The sequence below is a fragment of the Paramacrobiotus metropolitanus genome, unplaced genomic scaffold (assembly GCF_019649055.1).
Source record: "Paramacrobiotus metropolitanus isolate TYO unplaced genomic scaffold, Prichtersi_v1.0 Parri_scaffold0000034, whole genome shotgun sequence".
NCBI classification, from domain to species: Eukaryota; Metazoa; Tardigrada; class Eutardigrada; order Parachela; family Macrobiotidae; genus Paramacrobiotus; species Paramacrobiotus metropolitanus.
Window position 1 is genome coordinate 78,541 of NW_026570254.1, and position 19,686 is coordinate 98,226.

General features: G+C 39.7%; 1 protein-coding gene across 1 annotated transcript; it reads left to right on the forward strand.

Moving 5' to 3' along the window:
- Window positions 1–251: 251 nt before the first annotated feature.
- Window positions 252–19,486, forward strand: LOC129589325 (protein kinase C-binding protein NELL2-like). Its single transcript, XM_055484030.1, has 18 exons — window positions 252–816; window positions 7,786–8,076; window positions 9,776–9,937; window positions 10,163–10,319; window positions 10,394–10,679; window positions 14,674–14,779; window positions 14,886–14,959; window positions 15,050–15,278; window positions 15,515–15,835; window positions 16,539–16,685; window positions 16,770–16,892; window positions 16,977–17,072; window positions 17,490–17,627; window positions 17,709–17,819; window positions 17,886–17,956; window positions 18,347–18,532; window positions 18,653–18,898; window positions 19,038–19,486. Exons 2-18 carry the CDS (start codon window positions 7,971–7,973, stop codon window positions 19,113–19,115), a joined length of 2,637 nt encoding a protein of 878 aa, XP_055340005.1. The 5' UTR covers window positions 252–816; window positions 7,786–7,970; the 3' UTR covers window positions 19,116–19,486.
- Window positions 19,487–19,686: the final 200 nt, after the last annotated feature.

Below are 19,686 nucleotides of genomic sequence, written 5' to 3' on the forward strand. Positions count from 1 at the left end.
GTAGTCATAATGTTTTCAGGTTCCGTAAATACATTTCTGTGTTGCAGCCTGTATGCTAACGTGGTAAGTTAGGGAAGATTGCGGCACTGTGTGATGTGTCACTTAAATTATTAGACTTCTGTTATCTCTGAACTGTATCGAGTTTTTTCGGTCAGACAACTGTCGATCAAGTCTAGACGCAATTGTATGTGCTACTATGTACGTGCGATTCGATTAAATTTGTGCCCACCATGATGGCACCATCAGTGCAAGTGGTTTTGTCCCCACTTTATCATTTTTGTCCATCACTAAGGGTTCGAACCCAGAGATTTCGGATAGTTTTTTTGGAATTCCCAAGATAACAGGTTATTCTACATCCGAAATTTAGTCTAAAGGCGATCGTTGTGACCTTTGCCACCGTTCGTACATGCAGTCATAATAACAATGACTGAACTTGAAGTAATAATTTGTGATGTGATAACGTGGCTGTTAACGTTGAACGTAAACTGTGGCACCTTGCTAGCGGCATATTGTCTCCGTGACCTGTCGGCAGTTTAGAGGAATCACCAGTTAAACCTTCCGTATCCACTTTCCGTAGGCAGTCCCTATTGTTTTTGTGGATATTTACTTCATTGATGTCTATAACACTTTGCAGTTTTTCTAATTTGATTTTCGAAGCCTCGGTGCTTGAAAAAATACCAGTCTTGGTGCACGTACGGGCTACTTTCAAGTTTCAACGTATAGGTTTCGGGGCTTGCCACCATGTGCTTTTGCGAAACCAATCTTTGTTTATGTGGAATGGTTTGCACTTTTGCCTGTAGGAATATTTTGCAACCGGTGAGTTAATATCGCATTAGTGCATTATCGATATCGTATTCTTTTTGCAGTTCGCATACTACCCAGTAGAGCATGATTTAATACGACACAATCATGGTGTTCCAGTTCCATTACTGCTTCTCGTATCACGAAATCATCAGAGTATTGGGAGCAGGCCGAGAAGTTTTCGTAAAAAATTCAGTTAGTTTCTCGCAGGAAGTTTGCTGTACCGTTTTATTTGGGGCAGTTTGTAAAATTAGGTACAACACCTACTCGTACCGTACGTACTGTACAGTTAGCTTTGTCAATAGATTCATATATCCTTACGTCCTTATTTTTTGGAAATTATCTCCTAAATCAAGATTGATTTTTTCAATTAATCGATAATTTTATAAAATAAAGCATCGCACAAACGTTCCTACCATTATCTTTAAAAAAATCTTAAGTTTTGGAGAAGGTCTAAAAAAATTTTTAGAAGTTGTAGTACTTAAGGGTTGTTAGTACTTAACGGTTGCTAGTTTTGGAAATTATCTCCTAAATCAACATTGATTTTTCCATTAAGTTGTTAATTTTATAAAATAAAGCATCTTCCAAAGCTTCCTACCTGCAGCTTGGAAAAAATTTCTAGTTTCCGGAACGTTTTCAGAACCCTTTCAAACTTTCTGTACTTAGCGTTTAAAGTTCATAGAAATTTCCAGTAAGTACTGGAAATGTCTCGAATGAGCAAATACAAGTTTCGCAGCTTAGCAACATACATAAACTACAGATCTGTGTATGTTATTTGAATTGTCAATTCCATCAAAATTATAACTTTTTTTAAATTCTTGAAACCTTTAAGATGTTTTTAAAACATGTTCGAATACCTCAAAGTAACTATTAATTTCTCCAAAGTCGGCTCCAAAGCTTTTACGTTTCCAGAATTTCTAAATATTTCTAAATATTTCGACTCGGCCCCGCGCAGCGGGGCCGTTACCTCTAATTTTTTGAGCCTCCAGAGTTTCGAAATTTTAAAAATGTCTAGAAATGTCTGAGTACCTGAATATCTCGCGGTCTTAAGGGATTTGGCACGGTACATAGCACAAAATTTGTATATATCCACGGCAACTTCCGCTGTCGCGCGCTCTCAAACCCTAATTCTCATAACGGTTCTCATACTCAAAACGGCTTTCATAATCATATTCACACTTTGATCCTACCGGTTATCATATTTTTGTTCATAATCATAACTCAAACTTTTACCGCTACTCATACCAGTGCGCTACTGCGCTTAATGTTATTAGTAAAAGCATTATATTATTTATTAATCGTAAAACCGTATTATTGACACTAAGTAGTAATAGCTGTTGCACAAATTGTGCGCCGTTCTTGAGTTTTTTCATTTTTTAGATATTTTTTTTTATATCTGCTTTTGTCCTGGCTAGCAACGATTAAACTGCGTTATTACTGTTCCTGTGTTCCATTGCTGTACAGTGTACACGATGCTTTCGAAATTTAGTTTTGTGGAAATAAAAAGTTGACGGCCCGTTCACTTTTTGTTTGGTGGAAACTACATAGTAAGCCCATTTCAGGTTTTTTTATCATTAGGACTAGTTTAAAAAATGGTCGAAAGTGGACAACGGTAGATTTTCTTGCTCAGTTTTTATATGCAGATTAAATTACTTAGCTTTCGGTACTCACAAGTCAGTTCAAGTTTACTGAAGTGATTTTGTAATGAAGCCATTTTCTGATAAATATTTTTTCGCTACTAATTCAGATGAAATAATTTTTTCGAGTGGACGAAAGCGGGAGGTTGAGTAGATTTACATGAACACATGTTTGTAATTGAATATTACATTTTTGACACACCAGCATGAGTAATGGTTAAGATATGAACTATAATTATGAATAAATTAATATGATGACCGGTAGGACCAAAGTATGATTATGATTATGAGGGCCGTTATGGCTTATGAGTATGTATTCGGAATTAGGAGTAGGATTATGAGTATGAGTATGAGAGCCGTTATGAATATTAGGTACATACCTAGCCATGCAAAAAAGTGTTTAGGATTGCGCGACAGCGAAAGTTCCCGTGTATGTACCCGAATTTGGTACTATGTATGTGGGTATTTGGGCCAGATCCCTTAATTGTCTAATTTATATGTAAGTTCTAAATACTGAAGTATCTAAAAGCCGGCCCGCGGCCCGTTTACAGTATTCACTCACGTGGCCGGTGGCGGCTCTGTGATACTGGTGGTAGCTTGGGCATTCACTAACCTCGAAATCTAATAAACATAAATTTATTTTATTTTAATAAATACTGAAGAGCTTGACTGATGGCTGAAAAAATCTTACAATTAGTATCTAAAGATGCAGCCTGCAAGGACGCCTTGGGCGACCGTTAACTGTTCCCCGCAAGTTTCCATTAATTCTGCGCTGAAAAAATGATTTTTTATGGGCATCGTGTGCAGATATATGACCCCACTCAATCCATTTTATCACCGTTAAAACATTATCTGTGGTACCAAAAAATTCAAGTTTTCAGTTCGTTAGATCGGTAATATAAAGTTACATTAAAAACGCGATGAAAAACCATGAAAAAAGAAGAACTTACGGGTGCTTTCACAGTTTTCAGAAAATGGGCGAATTTAACCGGAAAGCTTGAAAAAATTCCGCATTTCTACATGTTTAAAATATTTTCGTAGCTGGCCTCACTGGGTTTTATATTTGAAATATTTCTGAAAAATTTTTTTATTGCTGTACGAAGTATATTTTGTATTTCTTTCATTCTTCCATACCTCAAACACAACTGGTCGCGCTATAGCGCGACCGATACTTGTATCTAATGTTATTACGATTAATATTGCAGAACGTTCTCTATGGCAAAAATCTTTTGGCAGTACCACTGTTTCGTACATTACCACTAATGAAAAGGAATCGTCTTTTGCTGTCGCGTCAATGCCAAAATATGCCAACTTGCCACCAGCAGGGTTGCACATGTAATCGTCATTATAATTTACGATAGCGTAAAATTGGGTTTTACTTTCAACATAAATGTAAATTTCACAATATTTCCAAACTGCAGTTTATTAATTAATAATCATTAGTCTCCCGATCTTCTCAAGTTTTCTTTAATTTGGTAAGTACAAAGCAGACTTGGCCCATTTTCGATTTTTCCACTTTCATCCCACCCCCACCTTCGCAGTTTAATTCCAGCCCAGCCCACCTCCGGCTACTCAAATTTTCAGCCCATCTCACCTTTTCGATCCCATCTTCATCCCCATTTTTTACAGGCTCAACGCAGCTAATTTTGCAAGTATACCGCATACGATAGAGTTGCCGGGCGAAAAAAAATTTCGGTTATTAAGAAAATATGCTCACTCATTAACAAAATCCGCGCGGAGCGCGAAATTTTTTTGTTTTCGGAGCTCGAATGGTGCATTTTTACATGCTCCTAGCGTGGAAAACAGATGAAAATATCAACATTTTTTATTTCTATTTGTTTTCTTGGTCCCATCCCATCTTTCAACAATCCCAGCCCATCTCACCTCATCTGCGGCTCTTTCCCACCTCATCCCCATTTTCACCTAAAAGATGAGATGGGCTGGAAAAAATGGAGAAAATTTTCACCTCACCCAAAAGATGGGCCAAGTCTGGTACAAAGTTAGTTTATCCTTTTACGAGCCAGATATTCTGTAATTTGTATTTGTACAACCTAACGGGTGACAAATGCGGTACTTACAAAAAAATGTTACAGTAATTAACTCGATCTACTATTAGCGTGATGATTATTCAAATTTGTTTTCACTCATGAGGCTTTGAAAATGATGTACAATACATATACTCTATTTTGAGTTTACAGTTTTAATACTCATATATAAATTTCAGATGCCTCGTGTATATGCGGCATCCACAATAATCACTGGAGCAGATTGATTAGGAACAAACTGCCGATAAAAAAGCGCCAGGGCAGCAGCGGCAGCTGCTGCATAATTAAGTACGGCGCGTGTTCCAGTGTCGGCGGAAACGCTCTGATAATCGTAATAAATAGAATTATTGTTGTGCACCATGCATTTGGCCTACCGGCTATTTGGCGATGTAAAGTAGGTACCAACATGCATAAATTGTAAGGATTTTCAAAGGGAAACTAAATCGAACTCTATCGCTACAACAATACCGTGTTTTCTATTTTTATTCATAGTCACTTCGAGAGTGATTCAGAATCTGGCTCAAAATTTAAAAAGGTACATTAATAATGCCATTCTCATGAAGTTAATACACAGAGAACGCTTAAGCGAAACTGTCATCTTGTGGATATTATTGTATCGTTGCAGCAGTAACGCATATTTCGACTCAGTTATTCTCAAGCTGTCAAATTTTATTAAGTGGTCCAGGTAGACTACTGCAATGCGATCTGATTAATATATATTGCACCTTGAAGTACGTTACACGGAGAAGCGTGAAAATACCACGCTTCCCATCTGACTTTCCTTTGTATTCTGAACTCTCGAATGTAATTTTCAAGATGCCGATTTAATAATGTGCCGGCAATATATTACGCAGTACCGTGTCGCTTTCTAAGACACGCACAGATTCTATTAAAAATTATTAGAGTAGTTGCAGTAGGACTATCTAAGCGCTGTCGATTTCAAGAATTACTGTAATACTCTGTACTTTGTACATAAGAACTAATGGTAACAAGGAAATACGAGCAGCACGATCATCTTTGCATCCATTGCACCCCACGATACTGATGTGAACTACTCTCAAATAGTAGCCTTTTCATTTTTTACTGCCTGCACAACTTTTTCTTCTAACAAATTTTACGTATAGTTCATTTTGAAATTATTATTTGGCCAAGCACTGATATTATAATAAATTGGTACAGCGTATATTGTAACAGAATAAATGAAAAATTGAATTACCGCAGTTATGTCCATAAACGTACCAACATTGGCTTTATTGCGTAAAAATAGCCATGACGGAAAGTAGTAACTTTAAGGAGCGAATATTCACCTTCAGTTAATTCATGTTACAGCAGAGCCTCGGCCAATCTCCGCGAAGTGGCCACGAGGTACTTTTTTTCGACTCGTTTTTGAGCGGTCTCAAAATCGATTTAAAATTTAAGTTTTGAAACATTATTACAGGCCTTTGCTTATTTGAAAAAGTTCGACTGTGATCACAAACCTGCAACCTTCCTTATCAAATGTAACTACAGCCAGGTCAGTTTGGTTTAGTGTAGTGTTACGGCAAAGTGACAGGAATAAAATTACAGCAACTACCGCTAAGCTGTCTAATATTGTATTGGTACTTATAAGTCAAAACGTTATCTCGCATAGGTTCGCTCAACCACTAGATAGCGATATTTTTGTTTTTAGTTTTATTTATCTGTGGTTGAATAATGTTTAGGTGAAGGCTCCTCATACCACCTTTTACCACCTTTGGCTCCTAATACCACCTTTCATACCACCTTTGGCTCCTAGTACCACCTTTTGCACACCACTTTTGACTCCGCATACCACCATTTATTTAATACTTAAAAACTTTTGCATGTGTCTATCCATTTTGGGTGTAGATATGGGTGTAGCTTGCGCAGCTACACCCATATCTACAGATCCCGCATCTATAGCGGATACGAAATCAAACCCCGGATTGGTAATTCTCTCGGCTTGTCCTCCGGTGCGTCTTTTAGTGGAAGCAGCAGTTTTTTTCTCAAAACATTTTAAAATCCATTGTCGAATACTTTTGCCGGTATATGATGTCTCTGCCGGGCTTCTTTTGTGGAAAAGGTCATATGGTGGTATGCGGAGTCAAACGTGGTGTGCAGAACGTGGTATAAGGAGCCTAAGGTGGTATGAAAGGTGGTACTAGGAGCTAAAGGTGGTATAAAGGTGGTATGCGGAGCCTTCACCTAATGTTTAACGTAAAGTTGTCCGTAATTATTAACGCCGGTAGACTCTGACAATGCGGTTGGAGTAAGTACAAGACATACCTCTTTATTGTAAGAAACCGGTGTATGAAACTGTTGACCTTTAATACTTGCTCGCCGATAGTTTGTACACACATTCTTTTGTAGCTTAGTAATGTTTTGACTATCTGTGGTTTTCATTTCGGAACTGCAACGAGAAAGTAGGGTAATATAAAGTACTGCAATATAAAGAAGGTAGTGACAGATGCGGAATCAAGGAATATTCGGTAATTTTATCAGTCAGAATTTTTTTGCACAATAAGTAATTGTGTAAGAGGAAATGGTATATGGTTATATATATAATCAGCAGTTAGCAGAAACTTATCGATAGGATAGCACACAAGAATTAACTGCTGCTGCCGTTGTTGCATAACACCACACGTTAATTATAATGCATATGGGATTTGCAGTCCACATGTGTATTCGCATAATATATCCCCGCTACATTAAAACTGAAAAAGAAAACTAAAATTTCTATTCCGTATCCTCCCTCGATCGCGAGTAAAAAACAGGCAAAGTGCCGAAAACAACCAGCTTATTTGTTAACCGGTAACTACAGCGATCTTAACATTTCTTTTTATAACGTTTGTGGCTTTGTTAAAAAGTTTCAAATGGAATAAAATACAAGAAGCTTTAAAAATTCCGTGGAACAGACGTTAGTGTAATGCTTTGTAATATTTCTGTTGTCGAAACCAAGTAGCACTTTGGACATTTTCGATTTAGTCGCATTAGAGTGGCGTTGTATTATAGTATAATTCGCGTGTTCTAGCACTTGTAGAGAACTATATTGCGCCCAGATAACGTTAGTCCAGTCGACCAACGAAAAGTTAGCCACCGGTAGATGTGGGCCGTACTTCTGAAACACGTTAGTCATATCCCATGCGGTTGGTCAGCGAATAGACTCACAGTACGATAATGTCGTGTTAGCGCGCGAAAGGACGCGATTGAGAAATTCATAATTCTTGTCGGCTCCGAATTCCCTTAGCAGATTGTTATTATTTGATGTTCCGTTATATTTTACTGTATATATACAATCTGTACAGGTACTGGCATATATATGACCGCACGTGCAAGGATAAAAGACGTTCTGCAACAGCAGTTGAGCTGCGATGGTCAATGGAGTACACCATACACGTGATGCATTTCTTATGATTGCTGCTGATTTGGATGGGCGCTGTTATGGAGAAAATATGTTTTATGAAATCTTATTTATTAAACTTCGCTGAGGATGGAAAAACAGATTCTTATAAGCTTTGTTAGCCGCTTGGCGTTTTGTTTGCTGATTCTGATACCAAAAGCCGGTGGCCAGATGACCAAGGCAAGGAATTATCAAGGTAAGCAAATGTGCGCATATGAGCTGATGCTCGCCAAGAGAAAAATAATCATGGCGTTAGATTCTGCTGCTGCAATCCTTTTTTGTCCCATTTAAATTTGTGCTATTTATTGATTAGCTACTTATTCATTATGCCCTTTGCCCCAGCATTGTTCGCAATGAATTATATGCCATAATCGGGATCTTACCTTGCGACATTCATGTTTTCAACAAGATTCGCATATATTTGTGTGCTTGGTAAAGGGTACCAGAGTTTTTTCGAATGGTATTATAGAACAGTGGAAGCATTCAGGTTCATTTTAAATTTGATACTCTAAAAATTACCACTTAAAAATTTGTCTAATTAATGTAATGGGTACATTTTAGAAAAAGTTGCTATCATATGTCTGTGGGGCACCGAATTCAAGATTTCTTTCATTTACGACTCTTATACGACTCCTAGGTAGGACGTAGCCATAAGTAACCTTATTTTTGAAAATGGCGGTAACATGGCGATAAACAAGATAACCCATATTTCCGCTTTAAGAAGTGAGGAGGAGCGGATTTTTGAATCATGGCGATACTGTATCATTAAAATATGGTGCATGTATCGAATAAACCGATGATCGCCGGCCTTTGTGATGCAGCATAATATTACATCTGATAAAAGGTCGGAAAGTTCATACATGTGTATCATGTTACCCTACCAAAGAGTGCAAATTTTGCAATCGGGGCTGCACACTCCGAAATGCGTCGCAGTGTGGAGTTGATGACGCCCGGATGTGGAAAATATTTCCATGCCATTTCATAAGAATAGCTAAATGTCATTCAATTTCCCAAGGCAGATGACGCGACCGCCCATATCATCCGTAATAAATTATTATAATTTCCATTGCTGCGATGAGGGAGGTTGGCGATGACCAGCCTCCCATTAAGGGGCTGCAGTATTTGGCACGGCCATCGTAAAGTTTTGCCATTGCTGCAGCCGTTTTTTACCCGTAAGTTTCATAAATAAAGTAAATGGTGGTCATTGTTTTAATTACTTTTGTTATTTGTAAGTAAATGTATTAAGCTTTGACCGTATCTTTATTTATTATAAGAGAAAAGGTTTATTATAAGAGAAAAGGTCATCAGCAACCAGTTTACTAGTTATTAAAGCTGTTGGCGATCCATTATCCGCATACTTTAATTACACTTCAGTTTTCTTTCTCCGGCTGGGCTGACTACTGTATTAAGTTGTTAAGCGCTCTTGGCTGATTCTCGGTTTGTGTATTTGAGGTTGGAGAACTGCGTTTATTTTACAATTAGGCTGTCAATTACTCGTATGTTTAAAATTTTGTGCACAATGCCCGGGCTGTTTTTACTATCGTCTCGAAAACATGAAACAATATGGTTACACTTATCAAAGCGAAGACAACGTGAACTGTGAATAACGCCGCTGTTTAGCTCTTATAGAATCGACGATCATGATGATTATGCCATTTCATAAATGTCAGAAAAGTCCGAATGCGGCTTTGCCGATAATTAACATTTGGCGTTGCTGTGCCCTTACAGTTAGAGTAATAATATGTTCGAAGCATTACAGCTTCGTGCAGCGGAACAGAATAAAATATTCCAGTCTTAATAAATGAATCTCCTATAAATACAGGCTTAACTGCATAATCAAACAGCTCAAACTGTTCAACCGGTTAAAAATTACACTATTCCTGTTTATCTTGCAGTTATCGATCGTAGGATCGGGCAGCAGTATCCAAATGAGCTGGATTTATTACCGCGACTAGTAATACCTAATAATGATTCCCAGATTGCTCGTCAAGCTTATCCAGCATCCGTTACGAGTGGCGCGGCCATGGACCGGAATTCGCGAGCAGTTTTATTAGTTGGTAAGCCAATGCTTAATATCGATTTGCCTGTTCCCAAGACCATTAAACAGCATGATTCGGGAAATTATGAGCCTGAACTGGCTGCTGTATTCACCGGATCATGTTTTACTATTTTAAAGCGCTCTCTATCGATATGTACTTTTCTAAATGTGGCATTAAAAGGTACAATGAAATTGTCAAGTGCTAATTGCTATGTTTATTTTACTTTGACTACTCTTGTTGCAGATGGACACCGGCAAGCCGACGTCACCCAGAATTCCTCACTTGCCCAGCGTCTGCAGCGGCTGCTTATAAATTCTACCGACATGACGTTGCTTCTGAAATTACGCCAGAATTATAATAACACCGGCGCATTGCTTGCCATGGACATCGATACTTTTAGGTACAAAAATAATTGTGACTGAGCCAACATAGAATCTTAACCGTTTATAAAACTTGTGCATATGCAATTTATAGAATGATAGAACTGATCAGCCGAGGAAAACTCAGCGAGCTGATATTGCTGATGCGCAATGGAACAAACTTCACAGCGGCGGTAATTCCTTATCGTCTGGCCGATAACCAATGGCACAGTATTGCCATGACCTTGGAGTCCAGTCGGGCGGTGCTCCGTCTGAATTGTAAAGTGGTTTTTGAGTGCCCTTTGGCCTCCGGTGTATTTGACATGATCCGGTATCGAAATGTATCGCTAAGAATCGGGGAAAGCAATCTGGAATCCGTGCTTGGCAAAGAACAATTCAAGGTTAGTCATGCATAACCGACATATAATTAGCGTATTTGAATATTAATACCACAAATATTTATGTCGAAAACCTCATCCGAAACAATGAACAACTGAACCGAAGAAGAGCCAAACTGGTCAAGGTTTAAGCATATTTAGTTAAATGTGAAGATGACTGATCTAACAGCAGTGCGCTAGAAATAAATTAATTAAGCAACTCACAACTTTGTAATCATAAGTTATGTTTAAATTAATGTGCCTTGTAAAATGTTTAGAGCGAATACAGCAACAGTCAAGTTTTGGAGGAGCAGTGAGGTTGATTAAGACCGAAAGTGCGTGATTAATACTGACCAAGCTTTTAAATATTCACCGAGAAGATCATGAATTTATTATGAATCAATGCTGACAGTTTTCGAAATTCCCAGGTAAATTGCGCACTTTTCATGGTCAGATCAGGCTGTGGTATTGCACATGATGTTGCCGTGATGGCATTGATTCCTCGTAGTTAGACGCACGGTGCATATGCACACCATATATATACAAACCTGCAGACCCCGCTTTTGTATGCATTTTGATATACGTCTATGCGATCTGCACGAAAACAAAGAAAACTAACAGGACATTAGATCAGTTTTTCTTTCAATTGCCGATCGGTCGGCAGATGCTTTTGTCCTGTGATTCATTTCGGTTTGACCAAATGTTCTTTCATCACCCACCGTTACTCGCTGTCAAAGCAACGCAGACGCAACAATTACCACTTACGGATTGCAACTATTGCTAATTCATAAACCTCCAGACACCGAATTTTTACGCACTCAATGAAGCGCCATAAAGATTAAGAGAAAGCGCTGTGTGTTCATTCATAAGATAAGGAACAATTGTGCTACCTCGAGTCATTCACATTTTCTTGCGAATCATCAGTAGCGCTCGCCCGGACTGCTTGGGTGGCAAATTGACATGTTTTAGCCCCTTTATTAAAGGAGGTTCCCCACACTTCGCCGTCTTATCACTGGCACACATACAAAGCGTATAAACATCAACCAGTTTATGGCCGCTGTTTACGTGACGAAAGCCAGTCAAGATATTTATCATTTAATAATCTGTCCACAGAAACACTGACAATTGCATGTCAAATATGGCTCGCGGTTGTATCATATTTCTCTCGCCACTTGCAACTGCAAACGGCCCCCTTAATTGCATCGCGCTTGGTCCATATACTGCACTTCCAGTTCGGTCGTCTGAACACAACAAAAACTGTGGAATAAAGCAACAATAAAAGAAAATGTATTCTTGATTTTGTTGTACTTAGTAACATTTTCATTAACGCAGCGGACTTTAATGTATGAATGCAACAGGTACAAGAGAAAAGCAGTGGTTTAGAAACTTGTCGTAATTCACGGTCAGTATCGCACTACCATGTAGGTCCTTTTTGGTAATGGATAGAGAAATTTAACGTTGACCGAAGTCAACATTAAGAAGACTACTTCTATACTTTCAAGTTTCAACTATGCACTTTTGATCAGTTCCTAAATATGTTATTGGGGAGATTTTTTTCTTGCATATATGCCAGTGTTGTTTTAAGATTTTCGCTTGCACTTGAAGCCGTTCACAAGCCTTATGCATGAAACACACATGTAACACGCGAGCGGTTCCGGATTGCGCATACGAGCATAAGCCGACCGGCCGCGGTCACCTGCAAATTGCTAGGTGAAGCCGCCCAGTGTCCAAATTGAGGTTAACTAAGAGCAGGAGGGTTCCGTCTATGGTGGGGGAAGGAGCGTGCCTGTAAAGTTCAACTATTATTAGCGTTAATGTGATCGATAGAAGACATAATAATATTTCATGAAGGCAGAAGTGCGCCGCAGATAAAGAGAGATGAGTCAAATGACAGGAAGCAAAGAAGGCGTGAAGGTGTAATTGCAGCTTGCTTACTTTGCCTGCTGCTACATTGTGTGTTTCGCTCCAGTAGACAGCCGTAAGCCTGAATCGGATGATGAGCAGGATGATCTGCGCATGGGTCAGCCGATCCAGATGTTAAGCAAATCGTTTTAGCCTCACAAACAGACATCCAGGTGTCTTGGCCTTTCTTGACCGATTTGAACTTCGCTTTCCATCATTTTCATTTTTCCATTCATACCAACCCATACGCTACCGTATCAATCTTCCTAACCTGTCGGCTGCTGCGCCAACCGTTATCTGCATACGCTCGAGAAGATCGGATAATACCCCAGTCATAACCGTAGTTGACGGCAATCTGTTGCTTTGACCTTCGCGACTTGACTACCTGTTTGCTGCGTTCACCTTTAATTTGATCCCGTACCTATTATCGATAACTCTTTATGAACTTGAAAAGTCCTGCATATCAAACAAATTCTGATAAAGTAATTTACAATTTGCCTTTTATTTATAAACTTGTAGGTACTGTAAAACCGATAAATCAATGGGCTGATTTTATAACTTTATTATGTGCTTAATATTTGGAAAGTTTCTGAAAACAATTTGATATAATCGTGCGAAACTGGCAGCAGAACTTTTTGAATATATGTTATGTATATTTCTGTAACAGAGGACCACCTGTATAACTCAGTCAGATTGTAATTCTGACGAGGGTCATCATTCACTGGTGGTGCATTTGATGACATATTTCGCAGCGGGAAGTCGTGATATATAGCTGCTACAAATTATAAGCCGTAGGGATAATATTTACGGTTGGGAAAAGATGCAGAAAAATGAGAGAATCACTTGCTCGAATTTTCATACGCCTTCTGTACTCTGTGGATACTTTGTGCTCTTATTTTAATGTATGTCTGTGCTCTTGTTTTAATGTATGTCGAAAGCGCAGTTAAAATGGGTAGATTGTTCAGAAATTAGCTCAAGCAATCGCAGAGACTTGGTACTGATCATGATATAAACCTCATATTATTATAGCATTAACATGAGATTCCTTTCCGACGGATGGTTTTTTATTTTTACCCTATTGGAAAGGGCGTATTATTGTACACAAAGTCGATTATATACACCAAGAAATAAGTTTGACACTTTTGATACTTCGGTAAATCGACGGTTAACTTTTTGGAAAATGGCAGAGTTGCCACTAGCCAGCGCTTGGAGTTCACAGCAGCTAAAGTACACCGAGCCACAAAGCAGAAGTTTCGTTCTATTATTGTTACTTAATTCGGTGGCAAATGAACTGAGATCAACAGTTGCCAGCGTTAATGACAGAATATGCTCATCTGCGTAGAAAAGCAAACTATCCAGGACGCAATATTGCGCTATGGAGCTGCGAGCAATATTTGCAGTGGAGGAAGTGAACAACCGTACATGCCATGTGTTCATTCCATCGTTTTGTGCCAAGGAGTAATAATAATAGGGGATCAAACAGCATTTGCATTAAAGAAAGGCAATTAATGCAGTAGCTGACGGAATGGACCGGATAGTAGCCATCTGCTAACATCATATCGACATAACCGTTTAAGCATGTTTGCGCAATTCGAACAGCTTGTCAGCTTGGTGACGTAGAAAACCGGCAGATCATGTTCTTTCGGAATGTTAGACAGCGCACAGCAGATTCAAATGGTCTGCAACTTGCCGGAGCTTCTTTTCACCTGCTCACCAAAAAAAGTAATTTCTATGCAGATAGCGCAGATAGCGCTATCCTCATAAAATAGTCCTGCAAATAAAAACTGTACGTCTGCTCTTCAGTTCCTATCACTGCACGTTAGGCAAAACTGGTGGTTTATAATAATTATCTCGGCTGTAGTCTGCTAACCGATCCGCATGCCAAACTCATTAAACGGCAGGTGGATATAGCTCGTATCACCGTAGGCTGTCCAAGTAGTATTCTTATCCATGACCTTTTAATCTGTCGGTAAATATACAGTACCATTATTTTATCAGATAATTTTGACGCTTGCCGTATGTGGCGCGTTTATTATATTGTTGAGCATCAGCTTAACTCCTATTGAGAAAACATTTGCCTTGTAAGCAATTCTTAATATGTGTGTTGACTTTGCAGGGTGCATTACTTGAGGCCAAAGTGCGGACGGGCCCCAATGCCTACTCATCCCAGTGTCCCAGAGAAGTATCCGCTAATAAAGTCCAGTCAGCCCCGACTGCCGCAGGTAAAAAGGCCGATCTCAATCACTTCTACGTGATTCACACTTTGATTAGCGTATTTAATCGGCGACGTGTGTTGTGTTAAGGTAAAAGCGACCTTTCTGCTTGTAGGAGCCACTGAGGAGAATAAGTTACAGAGACGAGTTGACAGATTAGAGAACACCGTAAGATTACTGGAAACAAAAGTGAGTTGGGGTTATCGTGTTTGTCGTGAGTAAATAACCGCAAAAGTTGAAAGTTGAACGACGTCGATGTCATAATTCTGTACCCGGCAGATGGCCAACTACGCCAACCGGGTGCTGTACTTGGAGGCCCAACTGCTTGGCTCATGCCAAACATCCACTGGACTTATCAAAAGAGATAACGAAAGCTGGGAAGAGAAATGTCGGAATTGCACATGTCGGAATGGAGTGCGCGACAGCTGTCCGGAAATCCCGTGCCCGGATGTGTGTCCTCCCGGGGAAGAGGGGAAACCGTTCGAGTCGTGCTGCCCGGTCTGTCAAGGTCAGTAAGCGCGATAGACTCTAGCGCAGTGATACAGTATGAGAGATAATTCGCAAGAACTAGCCCAGTTATTATTTTGTGTTGTTTTCCATAGTTGAACCAAATATTTATCAAAAATACTTTTGCTGTTTTGTGAAACGATAAAAACTGGAAAATTCGGTGATAAGTGGTAACCATTCGATTCGCTCAGTGAACTCTGTCGCGTGCACATTTACAACAGGATGTTGTTGTTTCAGCCTCCTGTAATCTTATGGGTGAAGTTTTTGCGCACGGTGATCCCATATCGTTATCCAAGGAGCGCGGCGCTTGTCTGCTCTGCCACTGTGTCAATGGTCGCATTGATAACTGTGCATCGAACAGCGAAATTTGTCCCATCCTTCCATGTCCGGAGGATCAGCAGATGCAGGAACCGGGAAAGTGTTGTAAAAGATGTCGGTTGACGAAAAGCTGCGGAAAGATTGCTCGGTGCCACGAAAACGCTACCTGTGTCTTAACACCGATCGGACCGGAATGCCGATGTAAACCGGGATTCGCCGGAAACGGGAGCTCGTGCGAAGGTTAGTGCAGTGGAGGAAATTGTTATGAAAAATACCCTATTACTGAAATTATTTAAAAAAACATCTGTACAAACGTACGAGTTTGGTTAGAAACTTAAATTTGAATGTTATTGCGGAGGCTTAATTGGTGAATGAAAATTCAAAAGATTTGGCTGTGTTGAATTAAATAAGTACTTCTATGCGCACGCGTTCGGAATACAATCAATCACAGCTACTTGAACATAACTGATGAAGGAAACATATGGGCGTCAAGGTAATCAATAACCGTTAACTTGGTGCAAAGGCGCATTATTCCTGAACAGACTGACGGCACCGGGTAGTTAATAGGATTAAAACTCTTGTTTGACAAATGCAAAATCTTCGCTCTAATGTGCAACTGGTCTGCGCAGGAAATTCTTTGCTAATTGTCAAATGTTCTGTTCGGACTGCCATGGTTTTACGTTAGTCCTTTTATGAATGGAATGGCGCTTTGCAGTTCGAATTCCTGTTACCACCTGCCAGCAAATATAAATGAATTTTAAACTTGCGAGCGCTTTATTAACTATATCGATCAACCGTCGGAAGAATAATATGCGCGTAATAGTTGTCGATCGACGCCAGACAACGGTAAAGTATTCCACCAACAATGCCCACTGACCGTTGTCCATAATCAGTGTTCCGATTAGTTGATTGTGATTTTTCCTTATTCTTGACATTTTTATAGATATTGATGAATGCACAATGGAAAACAGTGGACCGAATTCTACTGTCAATCACTGCCGCGCTAACACCGTCTGCAGTAACACTTTTGGAGGTCACCATTGTGAGTGTTTACCGGGATATAACCATACCAATCCTTGGTCTTGCCAAGGTATGTATGGGTTACGCTTGGCTAAGCTATTATGTTTAGGTTTTGTTTACCAAAATTTAAATGCTAATTGCCATGTTTGCCCAGACATCAATGAATGCCAGAACGGATCGAACCTATGTGCTGGTCATGCCAAATGTATGAATAGCGAAGGGAGCTATAGTTGTCAATGTTTGCCGGGTTATGAAGGCGATGGATTCACTTGCACGCGTAAGGACAAGAGTATTTCTCTGCGTATTTGCAAATTTCAACTGATACCCGCAATATCAGGTTACGCATATTTTCCTTTTGCAGCGATTTGTGAGCCGGTGTGTCAGAACGGCGGCCACTGTTTTGCTCCCAATACCTGCGCTTGTCAAGGGGGATTCTTCGGTCCTGAGTGTCAAGTAGGTAAGATTTTTCAGTTCGGCTTGGGCTTCTGCATTTTGTTGGTTTTTGTTTGTTCTTCTCAGTCCTTTCGTTTTATTCTCGGCTAACTTAAAACGGTTGTATACCTGTTCCGTTTTTTCTTTTTTCACGAGGGATCTGCCAAAACCTTGCATCCGTGCTTTGCTGTGCATGGTGTAATTTCTAGTAACGTCGCCTAAACTGAGTCGGAATAATTTATTGTGATTGTCTTATTGTGATTGTCCTTACGTGAACCATACTGTTACGCGAACTATAGAGCTTACGGGCCCTTACCTCAGCATGGTTTTTGTGTAATCTGCAATAATGCGCATGTACATTTCCCTGCCCAACGCCAATGTTTTTGCGTTTTTGAATTGTTTTGAAATATTATCCTTTCGTAACATTTCTTCTTTCCATCAGACGTGGATGAGTGCGCGTTTAATATCTCCAGCTGCAAAGCTAATTCCGTATGCGTCAATACACCTGGCAGTTATTTCTGCGAGTGTATGGATGGCTATAAGGCCGAGAATCCTTATTTGAGAGAGCCAGTGTGTCAAGGTGTGGTCACTCTTTCGCGAGCATTATGCAACTGGTAGAGATAATTAGCCATGGTGACTTAATACGTAAAACTTCCATTAGATATTGATGAATGCTATTCCGGTGCCCACTTTTGTCCTCCATTAACCCGGTGTCAGAACGTTAAAGGATCGTGGAAGTGTTTGTGCCCTGTTAACGAGACATGCGATATGAGTAAGCACACGCTGTTCCCATGACCTTGCTGAACGGAAGTGTAATGCACTTTTCCGGGTGCTCTAGCTTGTACAGAAAACCGATCGCCGCATGCGCCCAATGTTTATGGTGACCGATGCCAAAACTGTACTTGCCAGGTTAGTTTCGTAGTAAACATGTACATAAACATAAATTTCTTCCAATGCGTAAAAACGAAAGCGTAAATAAATCATCGTAGACAACCTGTGTTGTATACGGAAAACGTTTTAATGGCAATAGCCACCCAAATAATAATAACTGCAAGCTCTGGTACACTACTTAAAAATTAGGTCTGTAGATAAATTACGCGTCTACAAATCAGCCATGAGTCTATATAATTACAAGATCCTGGCAATAAGGAACGGATAAATACGAAAATTCTGATAGCTTGTTTTGTTAGGTGAACGTATTTAGCACGTTAGATATCTGTATTCCCTTGCGAATTAAATTAATGGACTTTTACAGAAGCAATTAATGTCTTAACGATGTTGTTCTGTTCGTTTGAGTAGGACGCTGTGTTGCAGTGCCGACCGGTTGACTGCGATTGCAAGCACGGTGAACGCGACGTTCTGGACGGATGCTGTCCGGGTTGCAACGTGAATAGAAACCTCCCATTGTGCTACGATGCGGTAACAAATGCTTCCTATCCAAGTGGCACCTACTGGTTTGAAAACTGCCGATCTTGCGAATGCAAGGTGAGTAATGAAAACATGTACACGATGCCGGACAGTGTACATTATCTGTATCATGCTATAACGAGAATTCCTTTTCTCAAAAGTCAGACAATTATAACTATACGGGAACCGATTTTATAGCTGGGAGCAGTCCGATGCACTGATGTTAAATGCCCACTTCTGAAATGCGCACCAGAAGAAACAGTTACCATTAAGGACGGTGCATGCTGTCCAGTCTGCCAAAGTACGAGATTCCCGGATCGATGTCTGGCTGATTTAACGCGGGAACCGGTCCGATTTTCCTGCGAAGCAAAGCGCATCGGAATGGGATCCTTCTTTAGGGAATGGACAGATATTTTAGATGTGTGCACCTTATGTGATTGCCGGGTACGTAATCTTGTAATTCGTTACTTTTGTAATATGTGTGCAAAATCTGATGAAATGCTTAACCAGATAAGCTTAACCAGATAAGCTTAACCAGATAAGCTACAAAAAATTTAAAGAAATTTATTTTGGATCATTTTAGGATGGTTCCATATGCTGTACCGTGCAAAACGGTTGCCGACTCAGAAGATATCGATTGATCCGAATCCGGAGCAGTTAGCTCTGTCCAGTCTCACAATCAGCTCACCTCGAATCTGCTCCCTATATAAGTCTCCGTGTGAAATCCCACTTCGTCCTTCTCATGATCTGGAAACGTTTTTTTATTGACAGAGTTTATAAAATTTTCTCGCCCAAATTTGAAAGTACAAAAACTTTTCTTGTGCAGATTGTTGACGCTGGTATGTGACCCTACAGTAATGTTATGATATCAGCAGCTGTTCTATGACTGTTTGCAATCTGATTTGGATCCGGCAGCTTACAGATTTATGCGTTGCATTTGTATGTTTTTATAAAAAATTTTTAATGTGGTATTGTCTCAGCTTTGAAAAGCTTTAACTTGTTCATGTTTGTTGAAGGCAAAAATACGACGTTGCAAATTCGAGTTATGCGCCAAGAGGCGTGTAATGAATGTGATACTTGTTAACTTGACTTAAATAATTTGAATAACTTGCGAGCACGTTTAAGCAGATCTGCCGTATCTATGCATTATGCAAGTTATTCTTATTAATTTTTATGCCTGGACTAGAATAAGGTACACTGTGCAATTATACACATAACATTGTACTCCTAAA